A 22588-nucleotide genomic window follows, 5' to 3' on the forward strand; every position below is an offset into this window, starting at 1 on the left:
ATCATGAACAATGTACATTTTGTAGACCTTACATCTCACCTTACATCTTACATCTAATTAATACCAATTGATGTGACTTGCAGCAAAGAAAAAAATCTGCAAGTTTTGTACCTTGAGTAAGAGAAAATGTGAGAATGTTGCCTGCTCTCATGTACACACACCGTGCAATACAGTGTGTATGTATGGTAAAATTAGCGGGGCTGACAGTATACAAATATTGAATGCTTCGAGTCGTGTAGTAAAACTAGCCTCCCGAGGTGATCCATGGACCATTCTATTTTCCTGAGGCGAAGCCGAGGGAAAATACATGTATGTCCATGGATCACTGAGGGAGGCTAGTTTTACTTCACCACAAGATAAATATTTGTTTTATAACACTTCACCCACAGATTCTGCTTGATTTTAATATTTTACATATTTAAATCTGAACACAGTTGAAATAAACTTCAATTTCAATACAAAATTGGTGGAAAATGTATTTCTCTCTTAAAAACTAACCCTTCATGAAATGTTTGAACCCAAGTCTGCGGCACGCTCTCTTTGGAATAATACGCACTACATGTACGCACAACTTGCAACGCGCACACCAGCATGCATTTGCACACAAATACCGCGCCGTGGAAATACCGGTAGTACTTTGGTTGCTAATGGTATAGTACTTTGGTTGCTATGCGCATACATGTAGTACTTTTGGCCGTGCACAGAAAGATAGCAAAATTATAAAGTAACATGTGACTCGCTCTCGGCCAATCAAGACACAGAATCTGTGGGTGAGGTGTTATAATACACAACATACAGTAAAATGTAGAAAAATGTCCACAAATCTCATGCTTTTGGATGCCTAAAATTATACGTACATTTGTACAATGGACATTCCCAGTTTTGACAATTTCAATCAGAAATTGGGCCTGTTTTTTTTTTTCAGTGATCATCAATGTTTTCTGAGAAGTGTTGAAATGAAAGTTTTCTGTGATCTACAAGAATGTGTTCAAACTTTTCTTCCAAATCACAATCCCCTCCACAAAGGTACGCGCATACATGCACATGTACATGTATACATACACGTACAATGGTACATGTACATGTACGGTACATGTACACGTATGTACACATATGATACAAAACAATGTACCGGTACATGTACAGTACATACATTATTTGTAAATGGCGTTTCAAACTTTTCAAGAACCACTTATTCAGTTTACCCAACAAACTTGTCCATGTTACAATAACAAAATTGTCTTATTTCTTTTATTATACAGTACATGTACATAGTATGTGCATGAATACATTTTCTAATGAAAACATGTACGGTACATATGTAAATAATAACTCAAGTCCTGATGTACACGTATGGTACACAAATGTACACGTAAACATGGGTGTTTGCACAAAAATGCAATGTGACCACTGTACATGTGTAAAGCAAGTTAAAACATTTTTAGTGTGAATTTTTTTTGGGTGATTCTCTACCCTTTCTGCCATTCTTTTTCCTCATTCTTATAAATGTTACACATGCATGTACATGTACATGTATTGTATGATACACAAATTATACTTGACGTTGCAGTGATTGTGATTGTCTTCAAATCTTGTTTTCTCAAAAATGTAATACATGTACACTGTACATGTATACAAACCGGACTACCAACGTCTAAACAAACAGCAGAGACAAGTATTTCGGAGGCTGCGTCTTTTGGTCTCTGGATCACGCACCACCAGCTGTGCCTACGGGCTGCGCTGTTCCCATAATTCAATTACATGCCGGCATGCTCAGCTTACACTGGCTAGGGAGGCTTCGCTCAGACAAAAACCGCTGCCAGCAATTGTCTGAATAGAGTACCAGAAGAAGAGGGTTGGGAAAGGAGGGATGAGCACACAGGGGCGTCAGGAGGATTACTTTGAGGGTTGGGTTTGCCGTCTAGTTTCCCTGTAGGCCCTGCTCGGCAATGTTCAAGTACTGGTCATACAATTGTACGTTGCGTAAATTGATTACTAGTAGTCGGCACGTGGTAATATCCACTTGGACAAAAGAAACCCACTTGCACTGGTAGTTCAATTTCAAGGCAGCACTTGTCCATGTTGAAATTATTATGCAGGAAACTTGACTCAACATTTTTTTTTCAAATTCCAAGAGTCATAATCTTGCAAACATCTGTTTTGATATTGTTTGATGAATGAATGATTTAATCATGGAACAGAGGAACAGAAAATGCACTATGTACAGGGTGAGTAGAAAAAAAAATGAAACCCAAATGTTGGGACCTTTGTTTTGGGGAAGTTCTGCATGTAGCATTTTCAAAATCTAGGATATGAAAGCCCAATTCATTATCTTTCTTTTAGTACAAGAATCATTCAAATCACTCAGGCACTTTTTAAGTTACGGCATTTTAAACACAACCACCCTTTTAAGGTTCTGTCCACGGATCACAAAAAGGTGTGCGTTCGTTCAGCAAAACGAAACAATTCACACACATCCCTATGTGATTTGTTTTTGTTTTGCTGAAAGAACACTGAAGTTTTTTTCAATCCGTGGACAGAACCTTCAAACGGTGGTTGTGTTTAAAATTCTGTAACTTGAAAAGTACATGATTTGAATGATTCTTGTATTAATTTAATTAGGCTAAAAGAAAGCTTAGGAATTGGGCTTTCATATCCTAGATTTTGAAAGTGCTACATACATGTATGTAGAACTTCACTAAAACAATGGTCCCAACATTTGGGTTTCGTTTTTTTGACTCACCCTGTACAGGTGGAGTGCACAGTTTGGAGCTCATTAAGTTTGATGTGTGCTAAAATCATTGGATTATTTAGTCAGTTTTGATTGGTATCAACAAGATACAAATGTAAAACTTACAATCTTGAGATGATTGCTCTAACCACTAGCCCTTTTAAATTAATAAAAGTCCTTTTGGTTAGAATGCATCTTTGGTCTTTCAAATGCAGCAATTATTTTTGGAAATGTTAATACTAAGTACCGATACATATGCCGAGTGGCAAGGAATGGATGGATATGATGTTGGACTTGTGCAATGAAAAAAATGGCAAAAATGTGGGCAATTCCACACTTACCGGTAATGGGCCCAAAAGTGTGACATTTGAGAAGACCTTTAAGTTTTGATGATAAAACTACGATCTTGGTCTCTCAATTTTTGCTGTGAGCATTGCAAGCTTCAAACAAATATCCTCACCTGCAAATGATATATTTAACTGGTTTTGTATTTTAGAAAATATAGTGGATATTGTTTTAAAAAGTGTTACGTACATGTACGTAACGAAGGACAGACATTTTAGATAAAGTCACAAAGTCAGCATAAAATGTAATGATCCCCTAATCTTGACTTATTTAAGAAGATGTACCCTGGCCAAATGCTATCTGTCAAAACCTAGAAAACTCAGAGTCGATGAGAAGAATTATTTGATATTTTATAATCAGGATTTATACATGTACATGTGTACGAACAGACTGACAAAGTGTCTGTCCCTGTTCGTACATAACCCTAATCACATCATAAATTTGAAGCTAGTGTGAAAACTGTTATATTTTTGTTTGACAACAATGTAAAATAGCTTAATAATGTCACTGGAAGTGCCTAAGTTTTACTGAAACTGAATTTGTCCCAAGCACCCTTTTCCTTGCAGTGTGTCTGTCCACGTTACGTACATGTACCATCACACAGAAAAGATGCCTGCTATTTTCTCAAATAAAAAAGATATCATCTTTTGTCATGTCTTGTCCTAGTCACTTTCAAGATATGGGAAAATAGGCCTACTGGAAAAAAAAAATACTAGCTCATCCTTTACCTTTATATGCAACATCCATAAACTTATCTAATTGGCCCATTAGTGTGGAATTGTCCCAGTTCCAGTTTAATTTCATGTGTAATTTGTACAAACAATGCACAATACCGGTACCTGGATGTTCTACCGGTATACAATGCATGTGCACAGTCTCCATTCTAGAGAGTATTAGGATGTGATCTCAATCCTCCATAATCCACCTCAATTTCTTTCATGAATCCATCTGACCTCAACTTCCAAACTGCAAAGAGACTTCAATCTTCCACATGTTCAATCAAAGATCAGTGCAAACCACAATGCAGATTTTGTAGGATTGAGGAGGAGCATCAGCGCTGGAATACCATGGAAGAACATTGTACATGTATGGGCCTTTCCACACTAAGGGGTACAAAAGTGTGACTTGGGATTGGGAAATTACATGACTTTTAAAAGCAGTTCTAATAATATCAAGTTGTTTGTCCTATTTTCCACTTACATGTACATGTGTACACATGTACATGTATACATTTCCACCCCATTTGCCATTGTTGAGGATTACAAGTGCTTAAAGGGAATATACAACATTTGCAAACATCGAAAAATAAAACTACCAAGTTTTTGCGAAATACCTTTACAGAAAAGCATCCTGTAAAATTATGGCACCTGGTATACTGTCATTTTCAAGAAAAGTGGTATTTTTGTATCAATTTCCAACGCTGATCAACCGATCAGCGTTGGAAACAACTGGCTTTTTTTTCAAATACTGGCCCCAATTGACCATTGCACTTGTTTGCAATCGATTACAAACCTATGAACGGGTACGAGCCAGCTAGACTGGTTCCCTGACCTTACAATTCCCAAATGTATGTAAACTGCTCTGTTTCTTCTTATATGGAGTCAGGGAACCAGACTACAGGAAAATGATCGTTTTTCTTGGTTTTTATAGCATTTTCGAACCCAAAACCTCCAAAAAGTTAGTGTAACTATATTTGCTTTATATTTCAAACCCCCAATTCCATCCATTTCTGAAAATTACAGCAAAAGCAAATGATGTATATTCCCTTTAAAGAATTCAAGACTTTCCAGGCAAATTTTGTCAAAATACCGTACACAATATTATAATGTCGAGACCGAGACCGAGACCGGTTTCGAGACCTACATTTTGTACAACAACACTGGTGCTCAACAGCTAACCTGATGAAGTTTCAGCTCAGCTTCAGCTGTATATTTTGGAGAAAAACAGCATTCTATGTACATGTACATGTACATTTGTAGGATCTTGATTTCAAATCAAAAGTTGCTGGATCGTGTTTTGAATTGGGCCTGAATTCAGCTCCGAGACACATTCTCACTGACCCGATTGCAGCTACGCGATGTCGCGCATCGATCCGACGAATTAGGCCTATAGCAACCGCATGTGCATTGTGCCAACGCTTGCGCGAACTTCACCAAAAAAACAACCACTAAACGGAAATTTCTAACGGTGGATCTTTAGATGCACTGTTTGAAAAGCCTTCTTTCGTTGATTTCTTCAAAATGACAGCTTGCCAGAAAGAATAATTTCACAGGGACTTTAGTCCCCTTACTATCTTTCAACCAAGTACATGTATGTTTTTCAAGAATAATTGCGTCCGTTACTTTTTGGATAGCTGCAAATGATGGACTGTAGCTTTAAGTAGGCCTACAACAAATTGCTACTATGTACATTTGTTTTTCTACTACACATCAAGTACTGTGAACCATAAGACGAGCCATATACGGCAACCATAATTTGATTTTTAAGTTCTCTTGTTACACCACTCCAGTGGTTACAATTATGCTTTCCACTGGTGAACCCTGCAGAGAATCCAGAACGCCTACCGCGTAATGGCATGAATGGCCTAGAAACATGACGTTGATTTTAAACTGGAAAACTCTGGAGAAAGACTAGAGATGGACACAGTTATTTGATACGGTTCTGGTGATGTGTCTGCATACAACGTACATGTACCGTAGTATGTGTGTCGGTGTACAATTATTGTGAATAATTTTCCATTTTTTTTACAAAATATATTAAAAATTGGGTCATTCAGATGATACGTAAGGGTCCAAAGTGATACATGTACATGTACCGACTTGGCCTATAGATTGGTTTCCTGTCCCTGTTACTTTGGTACTTTGCTATAAAAATATACACATGTCGGTCGGTCGGTACATGCCAATCAAGTACTACAAATTACAATGTAATTTAGAATGACTTCAAACAATTATTTGCTGGGTACATGTACATTTGATGTGTACATGCACATGTACATGTATGTAAGTATGTACATTGTAGTTTAATTGCTGTTCATAATCATTCTTAGAGGATGATCGCATGAAAGAGTGCGTCAGAAATAGATGTCAGCTGCATGAAGAGGTAACAGAGGCAAGGAAAAAAGTGGATCCCAAATTGATAGAATGAACACAGTGCAAGCTGCTTCCGATGATCAATCAGGTAATATAATAAACAGAACAGTCGTTACTAGTATATCATTCTCTTCATTGTACATATTACTGGTACAATGAACAGTTTCCCAGAGTTTGTTGGGCATTTTCTTTTCAGATGATAATATTTTACATACATAGTTTGTGCACATAAAGATCCATTCCGTAGTCTAATGTTTCGGTTGTCACTTAATCAATTTAGAGCTGACAGAATTGCTGACATCTCAGAACATGTACACAATGTAGCATACATGTACATGTACCATCCCTTCTGTGAGTCAGTCAGGCATTCCATAAACATATCACTACCAGTACATTGTACTTGGATCAGTGAACATACTGAAAGGTTAAAAATGTACATCTCCTCTGTCGTACATGCGTGTACATGTACACTTATTTGTCAAAACATTGCATGATGATGTGCCAGGCTATTCCTACATAAACAATTAGATTTTTGCTCTGTAACTCGAGTATTATCCCCTGGAATATTGATGGCAATGCATGGGTGGACATTCTCAGCATCCCTCGTTCACCTTGAGAACATAAGCACACAAGACAGGCATCACTCATCGCTCTGATTGGATGGCAAAATTGCCGAATGGCTACACTGCTCAAACATGTGTGTATATTATGGTGTGGCAGTGATCAATAAGAGACACAAATTAATCAAAGGATCCCTCTTGCAATACACTACCTGGTGGAGAATTAAAACCCAGATATTGCTCCTGCTTTTGATTGGTCCGCCAAGGGCAGCATCACCTGCACAACACACAGCTGATTTGACACAAGTTCCCCGTGAACAAATTGCACTCATACAGACGCGAGCGGTGCTGTAGCCTGACCGTGGAATCATTATTCATTTACACACTCGACTTGGCGTTGGGCCTCGTAATTACCCACATAGCGGAAGGCAATGAGGACTTGCAGGACCGTGAACGATGCTTGGAAATCACTGTGGATATTGCTTGATATCCACCCACTCAGCCAGCCCTATGGACTGAAAGATTTCAAGCCAACGTGGGGCCTGTAGAGACATACATATAGGGCATGCCACCGGTGCTTCGATCGGAGAAATACAAGTTGGATGACGTTATCTGTGGATGAATGAATTGAAGTCAGCTGTAAAGTTTCTAAAGTTCCAGCCAGGAAAGGATTCAGTATTTTCCACATACGCTCGATTGGCCAAATCCAAAATCTATGCTCAGTGATTTATTTGTGCACTGCATTTTGTACTCACTGAAAAACTGAATCTCCAAATCAATTTGGCATTCCACTTTTTTTTCTTTTTTTTTTTAACGGATGAGCGGAAACGGTAAAAAGACTGCACAAATTGTACCTCCGAAATTGACGGAGGAATCCCCAGTATGCCTTGAGGAATAAGGGCTGATGTGCACTGTGATTGTGACGGGGAGCCTTGCAGTCACAGATGACTGGACAAAAAGGTATGGGCAGTCTGCCGGAAAAAAAATTGAAGAGCATTTGCGGATTGTCAGATGCGTGAAACAGCAGATCAGTCATCCTCTGAGAGATTTGCTCTTTTGATGTTGTGCATCCTGCATACCATTTTGGATGTAATGGTACAGGTCTACAGAAGCGTATGGCATGAGCTACATGTATGTGTATTTTCCAGTCAACACTCTTTTAAGGACCACTGTTACTGGAAAGTTTGTGAGATAAATCTTTTGGTAAAAATCCGAAGTGATGCACCGGGTACATGTGGTGCACATTGTCATGTACATTGTACAGTGTGTACATGTACTTCAAGAAAATGGATTGAATGCGTGTGGAAATCAAACCAAATTTGTTGGAGCTTGCTGAATCTGTGAGATCCTTTTGAAGGCTTCGTGTAAGCAGATGCAGCATTGGCTACAGGTAGAGACGGCCATCAAGTTTGACCAATCGTCACTCCTGATTTCAAACTAGCGACCAATGAAAAGGAAGCATGGACAACCCTTCAATCGCACAATTTTCTTGATCTTCAGTTGCTGATCACTGCATGAAGTCAAAACACATGTTGTCTTCTCAACCACACTTAATTGAGAGGCATCTTGTCACTTGGCAGTTGCCAAGTAACAGCTGTTGCTAGGCAACTCCTGTTGTTAATGACTGGTCTGTTGCCAGCTCATCAAGTGTTGTTTGCGTTTGTCTCACAAAAAGATCGGATATCTTATCTGGAATCTTCAGTGACATTTTGAAGTACCGGTAATTGTTACATCTTTGTCAAAGTTGTTAAATGCTTTATTACATGATAAATCTTTGGGATGGCGAAGTTACATTGTGAAGTGTAGAGTATTTTGATATTCTGCCAAGATTTGTGACCATTTACACATACAATCAGAGGAAACTGACTTGACTCTGTTCAACGACATTTTCATGGGATTTTAAATACTGAAGTCCATCCTTGGAACATTTTCATCACAAATTTGGCCGACAAATTCACAGCAAGCTCTGCACACAGAGACCCAAAGTTCTGGAGGAAAATCCAACTTATGCTGGCCCAACCAGCGCAGTAAATGCCAGTTAGTGAATTATGTGCTCTCTGCAAAGACACAGCTGCCAAATGATGACTGCCTTGGCCTTCAAATTGATTCACCCAGCACACAACCATCAACCAGAATTTGCTAAATGTCATACTCTTCATCATCAGCTATTTTGGGTCCATAATTTTGTAATCACTGCCTGTGAAGATGGCCTTGTTTTAGGTGGCTGCCAAGCGTTTACCCTTCAGTGAAGCAATTTTCTCTCAGCTGTGTCCAGTTCTGGATGCTGTCTTTTTGAAGGTTGTGTGTTTACAACCCAGGTGTGCTTTAAACGACATTCCTGATGAATCAACTTCAACTATTTAGGCGGACGTTCGACAGTTAAGTTTACATTTGTACTGCATTTTCAGAATACTGAATTTCGGAAACCAACAAAAGCCTTCTTCATCCTTCTTTGATGTTTGCATTTATGCTTCTTCGAATGACTCACTCGAGTGTGAGTGTAAGACTGTGAGTCATCAACATCAGTTTTGTGACTCCCAGAGACATCCCATGGATGAATGAGTCACAGGTTTCAACATTCCAGAGTTTGCCTTTTTTTATCAACTAGTAACTGTGAGTTCTGTGAGTTTTTTTCTCAATAATGACTCTGTGGTTTGATGATCTGCTACTCACCATTGGTCTTGAGCCTTTCATGCTCAAGCTGAGTCACAATCTGCCGATCTGCCACTCAGGACACAGGAACCCTCTCTGGTTCATTCATGGGGTAAGATATTTCTACCTTATTCCAAAAGATTAGACCAGTTACTCAGCGCACCAGCAGACTGGTAGGAAAACGTACGTGCTCCATTTTCTATAGATTGGAGTTATTTTTGATCTTGTAAATTTAATGAAAAAGCCAGAAGAGACAAAAATAGGTCTTTTTTTGTGACAAATTAGATTTGTATAATGTCAAAATAAATGCCTGTTGGTGAGTACATGTACATGTACGTACATTTGTACATGTACACATCTCGACCATCAAAACTTTAATTTAAGTCAAATTTTCTGATTGTACGTACATTTGTAGCTGGAATCAGTCATGTTTTTGGGGGATAATTCACAATTTAAATAGTTTTGAGATTTCAGACTTCTTAATTCATTGCCTAGATATGTAGTTGACCCAAACAACATGATTCAGGTACATGTACATTTCTAAAATTCTATTCAGGAAGTCAATATTTTATCAAACATGTAAAATACATGTATGGGAAGTATTGGGAACACTACCGGTATTCAGCAATCACACTTCACAGTAAAAGCATTCAACATTGTACTGCATGGTACATGTATACCAGTGATTGTTGCACTGCAAAACCCATTGCCAGTTGAGCTGTCCAATGTTGCTCTTTTGCCCTCCATCTAGTCTTCATCCAGTCTTGTGGAATTCTTCACATTCCCTGGTAAACCTGCCATGAATAGAATGATGATGACGATGGATTGATGCATGACCTACATGTAACCCCTGTCATCAACTGGTACTCATCATGCTCATGTTGTGTCAGTTTTCACATCCATACATGTGTACTCATAAAGAAAATAATTACTGATTCTGATCTGTGCCCTTAAAGGGAAGATACAACATTTGCAAACATCAAAGAACGGAATGATCAAATTATCACGTAATACCTTACTGAATTGTTAGGGAATGACAGTCAAAAGCATTCTTTGAAAGCGTGGCTCCTGGTGTGCTGTCATTTTCAAGAAAAACTGTATTTTTCCAATGCAGCGTTGGAGAAAATTGGCTTTTTTCAAAAACTGTTCCTACCTTTTCATATTTAGTTATTCTGAATTTTCTTCGCAATTGATTATGTGAAGGGGTTCAAGCTTGCAAGACTTACATACATGTACATTGTAAATGTACTCTCGGACCTTACAATTCCCCATTTGTGTTTCATTTTAAGGGGGGTCAGGGAACCAGACTACAAGAATATGATAGGTTTTCTTGGTTTTTCCAGCATCTACAAACCCAAAACGTGAATTAAGTCAATTTAACAATATTTCTATAAACATACTAATCCTCCTAATCCATTTATTTCTGTAAATTGCAGCAAAAGCAAATGTTGTACGTTCCCTTTAAAGGGAATATACAACATTTGTAAACATCGAAAAATAAAACTACCAAGTTTTTGCGAAATACCTTAACAGGATGTTGGTAAATGACAGTCTAAAGCATCCTGTAAAATTATGGCACCTGGTATACTGTCATTTTCAAGAAAAGTGGTATTTTTGTATCAATTTCCAACGCTGATCGGCCGATCAGCGTTGGAAACAACTGGCTTTTTTTCAAATACTGGCCCCAATTGACCATTGCACTTGTTTGCAATCGATTACAAACCTATGAATGGGTACGAGCCAGCTAGACTGGTTCCCTGACCTTACAATTCCCCAATGTATGTAAACTGCTCTGTTTCTTCTTATATGGAGTCAGGGAACCAGACTACAGGAAAATGATCGTTTTTCTTGGTTTTTATAGCATTTTCGAACCCAAAACCTCCAAAAAGTCAGTGTAACTATATTTGCTTTATATTTCCAACCCCCCAATTCCATCCATTTCTGAAAATTACAGCAAAAGCAAATGATGTATATTCCCTTTAACCATAACTATGTACAAAACACATACAAAACACATTTCACCAGACTGGATGAAAAATAGAGTGACTTTCGAGTCCAATCTCATCCCAAAATTCACAGAAACATGTACATGTACATGTATAATTTCAAAGACAGGTTCGAATCAGAGCTGGGACCCTTCATTTCTACAAATCCTCAAGTGCTCCAGGGTCATAAAACTCTCTCCTGAGGGAAATTGACAGTACAAATGGTGATTTGGCTGGCGTGATTACTGACTTGCACTAAAGAGCAGTGAGATTCAAAAGTGCCCACTGTTGGTTATTGTAAGTGACTTCACTGTAAAGAGTTGAAAAAACTGAACAGCAGCTGCACTTCAACTTCAAACAAGCAGAAAAGTCAAAAGCTGCTTGACAGGAGTTTACAAGCAATGTCATTCACACATTACAATGAGCATCTTACATCTGTGTGCTATCATGCCCAAGGTTGCACCACTCCAGGGAATCAATGAAATAACAAATTGATGCTGGAGACAGCCCATCCTTTATTAGTTTTTATATTGATCTTTGTCTCTGACAAAGTATAGTACAGGGAGTATCATTGTTTAATGCCTGGGAAGTCAGGTTGGTGTAGCGGTACTTTCCTTGCCTTCCACCGCTGTGACCCGGGTTCGAATCCCGCCTGGGCCATTATGTGGATTGGGTTTTCAGTCCCTACCTGATTCCGTGGGTTTTCCCCAGAATATTCTTCTGGGCTTTTCCTCTCACCTCTAAAACTGTAACTTCTTCTCATTGTCTTCTCTCCACAGGTTTCTTCAGGCTTGCGAGCTACAGTGCCTAGGGCGCTTTTGAAGAATCCTTGGTTTCATTACCAGATATGATTAAAAATAATAACAATAATAATAATAAATCCCCGCATCTGATTGGTTGGTCGTTGATTACTTGTATACGTGTACATGTACATTGTACGTTTCATTGAAATTCCTCCCAAGGCATATATCACAGATGCACAGCGAAAATAGAAGTTCAATTCCATGGTAAATGGAAGTTCCATTGCAGGGTCACACTTTTGGCGGCTTTGACCGACCAGATGAGGAGGATTTATTCTTGTGTTGTCATACATGTACATGTTCATGTACATGTATGTAAAACAAATAATAAATGTTTCACATTCGTGGAATGGACAGAACAATTTGTTCCCGTTCCACTCATTAACCTCGCCTCTGCGTCATCTCATGAAATTATTCTGATGGTAAAGGTTCAAGCCCTAAACATCACTCTGAAAGTCTGATAACAAACTCAAGATCTGGGCCCAATTTCGTGGTTCTGCTACACATTGTATACCGGTACATTTGTAATTTACCGTTAGCAAAAAAATGGTGTGCTCACCTTTAGAATATTTTAACTGGAACACATTGTACCAACTCTACATGTAGGAATTGTGGCGTTCATGATGCAACATTAACTACCGGTAAAGCATTCTGTGCACACAGGGTCTAATAGCACACTTGTTTTTTGGGTTTTTTTTGAAAATCTTGCACTGTTAGGGGCCATTCAGAATTTTCAATGTTTTAAAATTTCAACTATTTTTCCAAATTGTGGGTGGGTGGGTCAAGCTAAATAATTGAAAATCGAAATTCACTTTTCATGGAAAAAAAGAGCAAAAAAAAAAAAAAAAAGATCTTTTGACTTTTGTTTGTTGTCGAAAAGTTTCAAAGAGACAGCTTTTGCCTCCGCCCAGCACCCAGCAGCAATGGATTTTTTTCCGAAAGGACACGCAACCCACACAGGCCCGCCAGTGGAATGTAATTAATGATGTACAGTATGCAAGTGCATGTACATGTACATGTTTTGTTTTTAAATACTGCGTAACAAATCAGTTTTTTATTAATCGAAATTACATGTAGGGGTGGGTGGGTGGGTCAAAATAATTTGGAAAAAAAGTCGAAATTCTAAAACATTGAACATTCTGAATGGCCCCTTAGCATGGTTAGCACAGATTGGTGGACTACCCTGCATGTTCATACCTGTACACAAGAAGCATGGAATTCTATGCTTTGCAAGGCTATGAAATTGTGCCCTACAGTACATACATTAGTATCATCCTGCCAAGTTTCTGCTGTTTGACACGCGCATCCTTGGAACCCAGCCTTTAATTATTCCCAAGGCATTTTTACAAGACCCCTTTGAAATTTAACAAGGCCTCTCAACAATATTCTGCTGCAACCTACAATGTACATGTACATTGCATTGGCAGAGGTTGAAATCACATTCGGAAGACATTCACCAACCGTAAAGCAAAACCATACAATGTACAAAAAGTAGTTACAATGTAGTCGCTGCAGGCTGTACATGTACATGTACATACATTATTAACGTATTCTCAATCCTGCAAAAGGCTCCAAAATATCCTTGTGGAATATGAAGGACTGGAAGGTCAAGACTCAATGAATCAATATCTGCAATTGCTTTCCTCCCTTTTCTTCCAACAGCAGATTCATTTATGAACGTGCTTATAATTACCGTATAAGTAATGCACAGAATATTGAATTCGCACAGACCACCTTGGCAAATTTGCGATTGACAACAATTGTGCACGTGTGACCTTCCGTAATCAAATTTCATTCCCCAGTAATTGACTTGAATGGCAAAATAATTTCTATGGCAAATAAGAAGCTGCTAGCTGTCTTGGAGGTTCCACCACTGCTGGTCTGCCCTAGTCTTGTTTCAAGACTGAATGTTTTATTGGTCCTGCACGGCATTTCAAGGATGAGTATCAGTTGAGAGGGTACTATGAATTTTCATTTTTTTTTTTACATTTTTTTTTTCAATCTAAATGTTTTGAAAAGTTTTCAGAATGTTGTTTTGCGCATCACCAATTACGGTACATACATGTAGCAAACAACAAGCACAGTCTTGAATTGAGACTACCACACAAACCACATAGTTTAATACCACCAGCAAATCGTCTGCCAGATTGTGCCTTCAAGGATCCCAGGCTCAACAATAATAGCGAAACAATTTTCTGGCATCTCTGGTTGCCATGGCAATGCTGAGGGGCTTCTTTGTTTGTCTGCCAAGGCCCTTGGAGGATGTGCTTTAGGCTCTGATGTTTGAAGAGAGCTAAATTGTCTGGTAAAATTGGAAATCGATGGTGTACCGGTAGTACATGTACAATGTATGGTCTGTCTGTGGGTGTGCATGGAAGTTGAACATGTACAATGTTTTGTATTTTGTACACATACCGGTACATGTGCCAGTACCATGTTATGTAAATTTCTATTGTTGGGGTGTCCTCATGTTTTTTGTTATTCTTCATTACATTACAAGAAATTTGCAGTGTTTGAGAAGTAAAAAAAATGTTAAATCAACTTGGGAAAATATGGAGTGAAGTTGTTACATAAATGTACATGTATGTGAAAGAAATTTGCATTTTTACAAAAGAAATTCAGGATGTCTGTAAAGCTGCCAAAATTGGAAAATCTTGAGCAGTTTTTTGAAAATTTTTGTATTTTCTGGGGTTGTTATTTTTTTAAAATAATTTTAATATGGGATTGTGCATGTAAGATTGTAATGCGGGGGACAAAATGAATTAATAACTTTTCTAGATCTATGCATTTAACAGTGGACAAACATGTTTTCCTTTTCAGTTTTCAGAGCCAAGTGCTGCCCCACATACTGAATTTTTCTCCTAAACACATGTTCAATTTGTTTTATTAAAGCGGGAAAAGGCTTTTTTTTTCTATTTTGGACGTTTTCAATCCCATAAAATAATTACAAAATATACTGTATCGTCAGGTCACAAAAATAAACATGGGCAGATTTCTTCATTTGATGTCTCATTCAAAACTGAATACTTTTGTATTCAATTCTGGAGGTCGCAGGTTCAAACCCTGCTCCTGTCAATATCTTTGTTAAAATACTTTTGTATATAGTTATTAGAAAAACTAGCAATTAAAAATCAAAACCCAGTTCTCGGGTTGAAACTGAAAAATAGCATGGGGAGAGCAACTTCAATGAAAGTTTACCACAAACTCGTAAGCACATACGGTACATTACACCCTCCTACGTACATGTAGGCTACAAACCATCGCTCAGTACTACTGCTATTTGGGTGGGTGGATCAGTTTCCCAGCCTCTGGGTTGGAGGGTCTGTATATAGCCACAGCTGTGTGTCGTACAGTGTTGAGTTTACAAAGTGAAACCCTGGAAACATCTCTCCAATGCATCTGTGCTCAGGCCAAATTTGCTCAAATGGAAATGGAGCCAGATTTTGAAACCAGATGACCGCATTGCCTCATCGAAAAATGCATTTTACTGCTAAAATGCATCATTCTGTTTAAATACATACGTTACTTGCAAATTCACTGTGGGCGATTCTACGGGAACTCATGGTACACTTTTGCGCATCCTTTTACATTCTTCATGATCTGATTTTATAGAACCTCTATTTTGGGAATTTTTGTACTCACCGTTCAAGGCTATCCATGGTATTACAAAATGAGATGCCAACTTATGACTGCATGCATGGGACAGCTGTGAAAAATGGTATCTCCTGCTACGCTGAAAGGACGTGTATGAACAAATTACTCATTTTATTTCCCGTTTCAAGGAAAAGTGGTCGTGTCAAAACAAAATCCCATTGATAGGCATAAGGTAAAATCCTTCATGAATGAACAGGACTTTTTCCGTATCATGTACCTGCTGGTATGTGTACCAGTACACTCTCAGAATTTTGTTATAAGAAAGTGATGGGCAAACAGCCAACCGAGTTTACATCCTGATCCTTACATGTGTTTGGCATAATATTTAGGTGAACACAATTATTAGAGATCAATTTTTTTTCAGTCATGTCCACTTTGGCATGTTTGGTGTGGAATATTCGCCCATGTGCCGTACAACATGTACTTGCTCTTGGTGTGATGTCACAATTTCTTCACACTATCCAAAATCTTGGTGTTGGACGACTGTTCCTTGCTCTACATGCTCATATGGTACAAATGTATGTACATGTACATGTACCGGTAGAACCTCTAAAGTTTTGGGAACCCCTTTCACGTACACTGACACTAGCAAGAATCCGGCACTCTAGATCTACAATGTACATGTACATACACAGGTAAAATCCAACTACAATGTAGGCCCAATTTCATAGCACTGCTTACAAGTTAGCCGAAAATTTGTGCTTACATGTACTATAGCAGAGAATCATGATGCTGCTTATGGCGTGGACGTGGTAACGGTTGTGCGCATTGAGATTTCTATTGTTACCGTACCGGTACATGCTGTACGTCATTGATGTACATGTAAGCAATGTTTTCCTCTGGGATTAACCATGCTTTTGCTGTGCTTACTGCTTACAGTCTCTATGATATAGATGGAGGCTCGGTAAGCATCGGCTGTTAAGCAGTGCTATGAAAAAGGGCCCTGGTAGGGTTGACAGGTTCTACCCAGGTAGAAAATCCAAAATCTACAGCGGAATCATGTACACACACTGGTGTTTAGGGTATGCCTTGCCTACCCTTGTACGGTGCAACCTGGTTCCACTTGCTGTGGACCAGTGTTGATTTCAACATGGGTAGATGAGAGGATGGTGTGAAGAGGCCTTGAAAAGGCACAGCTGTGTCTTATGGTGATGGGTTTACAAAGCAAAACACTTCGGACGGCTCTCAAACACATGTGTCCAGGCTAAATTTATTCAAATGAAAATTGAGCCAAATTTTGAAACCAAATGACCGGGCCTGGTAGAAAATACATTTTACTGCCAAAGTGTAACTCTCTACTCTTTTGAAAGCTTTTCTGAAAAAGGCAGGGTTCATCATACAAAATGTACATACATGTACATGTACATGTACATGTACTGGTACATGTACAATGTATGGTATTATTATTATTATTTATTCGGCCAACAAATGAACAACAGTACGATGACAAAGCAAATAAAAATTAAAAAGTAAACAAAAATTGGAAATTGAAAAGTAAGACCAGACAAGACTGAAGAATGCGAGTAGGAATGGGTCGGGGGAGGGGGGAGGGAAGAGAGGGTGGACAGTTTGACAGGGGAGAGGAGATAGAGGGACAGAAAACAAAAACAATATAACATTCCAAACCGGCCAGGGTAAACAAAAGTGTACTAAAGCACTGTAGCTTTAAGGCCTGCCAACCCATGCTCGAAATGTCTACACAAAAATTAAATAGTATTCAATGTAAATATGAATATATATATGAAAAAAAACCCAAAACAAAACAAAAACAAAACAAAACAAACTAAATCAAAACAAAACAAGAACAAAAACACCCCCACACAAAAACAAACAAAACAAAACAAAACAAAACAAATAACAAAAACACAACTTTAGTTAGAACAAAATGGCAAGCAAATGTGTGCATGTATTTCAGGTGAATGCCATTGGACGCAAATTTGACATCAAGCATGTCAAGAAACATTTGTGACCCGCTATTATGCAGGTATTATGTCACAAAAAAGTGAAATTGAGTTATGGTCGGAAAGCCCACAGTGTTAGCTTTCATTTGGTATATAATCATGATAATAGAGCTCCATAGCCACTCCCGTTCTGGAGATATGACGTATTTGCATACTAATTACTTCCTTGGAGTTCAAATTACACAAAGAAAACAGGCTTTGAAATAGCTGGCTTTGTTGTAGAACAACAGAACAATGCACACAAAACAGTTGTTTGTTCCCACTTTGTTCATCAAAATCAACATTTCTGTGAATGAAACCTGAAACTGTACGTATTAAAGATGTCATTCATGATAAAAAATGAAAATTACATTTTGACAAAATTTTCACCCTCTTAGTGTTGAGTGGGCCATTATTACACAATAATGCTTAGCGCAACTTAATACCCTTGTTTGTGGAGCCGGTCACATTTAGCAAAACTCGCTTGAGTTGGAATAAATTTGACACCCTGTACTGCTGTGACTACACAAATTCGCGTACTGCATTCACTTTTGCTCTGAATACTTATATTGTGGTTATAAAATTGATCATCCATTAAAAATGGTTTGTGCTACAATGTACATTTAACTTTGCTTGACTTGCTTTGCTTTGAAATGTCCCCAATTTTTTTTCTTTCCATTCAAAAACATGTATGTACAAAATGTAGTACATGAGTTATACATTTCAACCTGAAATTCAAGCCCGGAAAATGGTTTCCTTATTCTCACTGTCCAATGGAGAATTTGAATTATGTTTTTTTTTTACTAATATTTGAGCATACTGTTTCATTTTGCAGGTCAAAACAGGTTACCTGAGCTTGAAAGATGGACAGCACAATGGTGAGGTGGTACGGGTCCAGCTGTCTAAGGAGAATCTGAGTCTACAGAGAGAAGAGACATTCCTTGTCAGTCCAGTAGATGCAGAGGTTGGTGTGGATGAATACAAATTTGGCCCATCACTACTCCCTTATATCCCTACCCAATCCTACTCCCACATGAAAGAGTGTATTTGCCTGCAATTGGGGACCCCCTATTGTCCCTCCTTTGTTTGTACCGTTACTTTAACTTTTTAGAAAGACCTCCCATATGTTTTTTACACGGATCCAAATTGGGGACCTCTCCGGAATTGGGGACCCTATTGTCCTCTATTGTTCCCTATTGTTCAATGTCCCATATTGAATGCAGGAACAAACTCATGTACATCATGGAGGAATAAGCCCGTGTGTACATGTAGATGTACAGTTTTGTTTAATCTAATCCTTTAAGCTATGCACATTATGGGGGTCTCTACTCGACAAGCCCTGCTTTTTGGAGGCCGGCCACCACTTAATCGCCCTTCATTCTAATTATACCCATTTTCCATGTATTGTTATTTGATTGAGTGGAAATAAAGTATTGATTGATTGATTGTATGCCGAGAACCCACCCTACTCCTACCCCTACCCAACCAGCCCTATATACACCTACCCCAACCCTACCCCCCACCCACCCTACTCCTACCCCTTACCCACCCTGCTCCTACCCCTACTCACCCTACTCCTACCCCCTACTATGCCTACAGAAATTTGAACTACATCATGTCCATTCATATGTACTGGGTACATCTACATGTACCTCCCTGGTCAGTGCATGTGACATCTGTACAGATATTAAACAGTGAATCAATTGTTACCAATCTTCCCTGACATTGCAGTTGCTGCCAGTGACATTTATTGGCCCTAGATAAACAACTTAATCTAATCAGTGGGCAGCCCCAATAAATTAGCACCCTATCACCAACATTTCCAGGGCAGTCAAACCTGTAATAAAATCTTGACAACTGCTGAATGGCCTGCTGGCCAACCACATTACTGGTACATGTACCAGTCACTTTTTCAGAGGCAATCAAAAACATTTACATGCATGACATGTACAATGTATGTTATTTTTTTCCAGTGGAACAAACTACATGATGCATGTTCAAGGAATACATTTATTTCTCACAGACTTTCACCGAACCCTCCTATGGAAACATGCATTGTCAGCCTTGCTATTACTTGGGTCAATATTGGTCAAGACCCCTATTAGTTTGTACAGAGTATGCCAGGAGGTGAGGAAGAAAATTTTGACCAGTGACCTCTTAAATAGTAGGAGGGTTAACCCTAACAGTCCTAAATCCTCCAATTTCAATATGATTTTGCACATCCCTATAGGGAGTTTAAGGATATCATTCTCTTCTTGAACTTTTTGGCAGTGTTCATTTTCGCAATCCCTACTTCTGTCATGGAAGTTTTGTTGCATGTAATTCCAAGTTCCAGTACATTAGCTCTTTCTAATTGACAGTTTTGAAGAGTTTAACTTTATATACCATGTATACTGTTGAACTTTTACCAAGCACATTTGCATATATGTGTCACCTCAGAATGTTTTTTTATGAAATCAAAGTATTCACCATTACTGTAGTCAGACTTTAAAGTGGCGTTGCCCCTGTTACCCTGGTATTTTAAAGTTTTGTTCCAATTTTTTTTCTTTTTTGAATTGCTATTTTTCAAACAATACAAAAGTTATTTTTTTCTGAATGAGACATTGACCAAAAAAAATGGTCCTTGGATGTTTAGTTACATTAAATTATTACACATGACTTCACAATTGCGAATTACTGGCTGCCAGACAATAAGTCCGTTCTTGCAGGGTACACAAATGTAGACTCGTCCCCTCCCACAATCAGTATCGATAATGTACGGACGAATGGGAGCAACTCTGCTCGCAAAGTAGATCTGTTTGTGCCTAAAACAAAATGCTTCTTTTACAGGGTTGCAGACGTCCAAACAAGGATAGAATAAAAGCATACAAGTTTAAAAGTAGAAAAAGAAATGAGTTTGTTGAAGAGCAGGGGAACACAACATTAACGTTCTGGACAATACAACTTGATCCATCTTTGCATTGCTCACATTCCAATCCTCACTTTTAAGAATTGAGATAAAATTATGCACAAAAGAACTTTCCTACATGTATGTGGTAACATTTAGGGGTACTGAGTTAAATCATGGTAACAGAAATAAGGACCACCAACATGACCAACTAAATTGAAGTTGTTCAGAAACTTTTGAGAAAAATATGGCAAATACCCGGTACATGTGTACATAGACCCCACTGCGACAGTGAATGAACAGTTACATGTAACCCTCCTATGCAAACATGCATTCTGAGCCAAGTTGTCCTTGCAGTCAAAATCAATCAAGTGACTATTTTCAAACCTTAAGAATTCCCAGCCCACATAAAGCAGGATTAACTGCCTTGGACTGATTAAGTACATGTACATGTACATGTACATGTACATTTAACTTGATGTATGCTGTGACGGGTCACAATTTGATACTGAATTCAAATAAACCTTGAGCTTGATATATACAGGCACATGTGTTTTTAGTTAAGGAGTTTAATGGCCAACCTACAACATGTACAATGTTCATATAATTTTTGTACGCTGTAGATCTCTCACATCCCAGAAATATCTCGAGAATAGTTCAAGGATTTAACTTGAGCATATCTTGATCCTCATGACTCGTGCCAAATTAGATTTCTGTAATTTCGTTTTGAGTGGTGCGAGCTTTATTTTCACATGTGTTTTTGCTTTGCTTGTGTTCCAGGTGAATGGACCTGATATAGATTCATCTAAGGTATGTAAATGAATATGCTCAAATCATTTTTGGGATGTTGTATTGATAAACCGTGAAATTAACAACTGATAATACACAGAATGGTTCCATGTAGACCAGAGATATATGTAAATGTAATTAAACTTCAAGATGCGCAGATGAAAAAGTCTGCATTACATGTATCAGTACTTCAAGTGTGTTATGACATGTATGTGGTTTATTTGTTTTGAAAACTCAGCACATTAAATGTGAATTCATAAATACCTCAGACAGTTTAGCCATTCCTATTGGTCGAGAGCCCGTCACGTGGCCGGTCTTAAACGGATGATAAAGACATGGCTAGCTGGTCTTAAACACTTTTCCAGTGTCGCAATAAAATGTAGACCCCTAAAAATCCAGTGCCTCTTACCGTTTCATTGGTTGAACGTTCACAATCCTCACGTAGGCATGCGCAACACTACCAGCGAGTCAGAATTTTATAGTTCGAAATTCAAAACGCAACGCGCCAGGTGCGTTCTGCGCGACATCGCTCAGAACATGCCACGCGCGCGTCAATCTCCCCAAAAGGGCTGTTTACATCTTACTCGCCAGCTGAACACTCCATTATTTTGCTAGAGGGATGTTTCAAAAAGCATGAAGTGAACTTGTTGAACAAATCGGTATTTTTTGAACGAATTATTTGATATTTTTTACCAAAAAGGTATTTATGAATGGGAATAAATATGTGCTCAGTCGGTATTTATCACTCTGTTTAAGACCACTTAGAGTCTGGGTGCTGATAATTACCCTCGCCTCCGGCTCGGGTAATTATCAGCACCCAGACTCTAAGTGGTCTTAAACAGAGTGATAAAAACCTCCAGAGCACACATTTATTCCCTTATTAATGCACACACAAAAACCATAACCATAACTAAAGTTTTTTGTATTGTATCAGTTACATACACTGTAATAGTTTTGATATAATTTGATGATTTTTATCACTAGGCCAAATAAAAAAAAAACCCAAAGTTTCTCGTCCGGCTTTTTGAAAAAATGAAGGAGACGGCCCCTTTTTTCCCAAGTTGGCAGATGAATTCTTCCATTTTCTGTACCATTTTGCTTGTTTCCCAACCCTTTCTACGTAGCTACAATTTTGGTGGAAACAAATAAAAAG

At 38.4% G+C, this 22588-nt stretch overlaps 1 protein-coding gene across 2 annotated transcripts in view; it reads left to right on the forward strand.

Annotated features, from left to right (window-relative positions):
- The window catches only part of LOC119724524 (gamma-2-syntrophin-like), a 59186-nt gene that overhangs the window by 12373 nt on the left and 24225 nt on the right, over window positions 1-22588 (forward strand). The window contains exons 1-3 of one of the 2 annotated variants that reach the window (XM_038195615.1): window positions 8568-9492; window positions 18595-18723; window positions 21427-21456. In XM_038195615.1, coding sequence (XP_038051543.1) covers window positions 9370-9492; window positions 18595-18723; window positions 21427-21456 — 282 coding nt within the window. In that variant the 5' untranslated portion in view covers window positions 8568-9369. Of the gene's footprint in view, window positions 1-8567; window positions 9493-18594; window positions 18724-21426; window positions 21457-22588 lie in introns of those variants that run through there. The other variant, XM_038195616.1, reaches the window with a different exon arrangement.

The sequence above is a fragment of the Patiria miniata genome, unplaced genomic scaffold (assembly GCF_015706575.1).
Source record: "Patiria miniata isolate m_02_andy unplaced genomic scaffold, ASM1570657v1 HiC_scaffold_18, whole genome shotgun sequence".
Taxonomy (NCBI): domain Eukaryota; kingdom Metazoa; phylum Echinodermata; class Asteroidea; order Valvatida; family Asterinidae; genus Patiria; species Patiria miniata.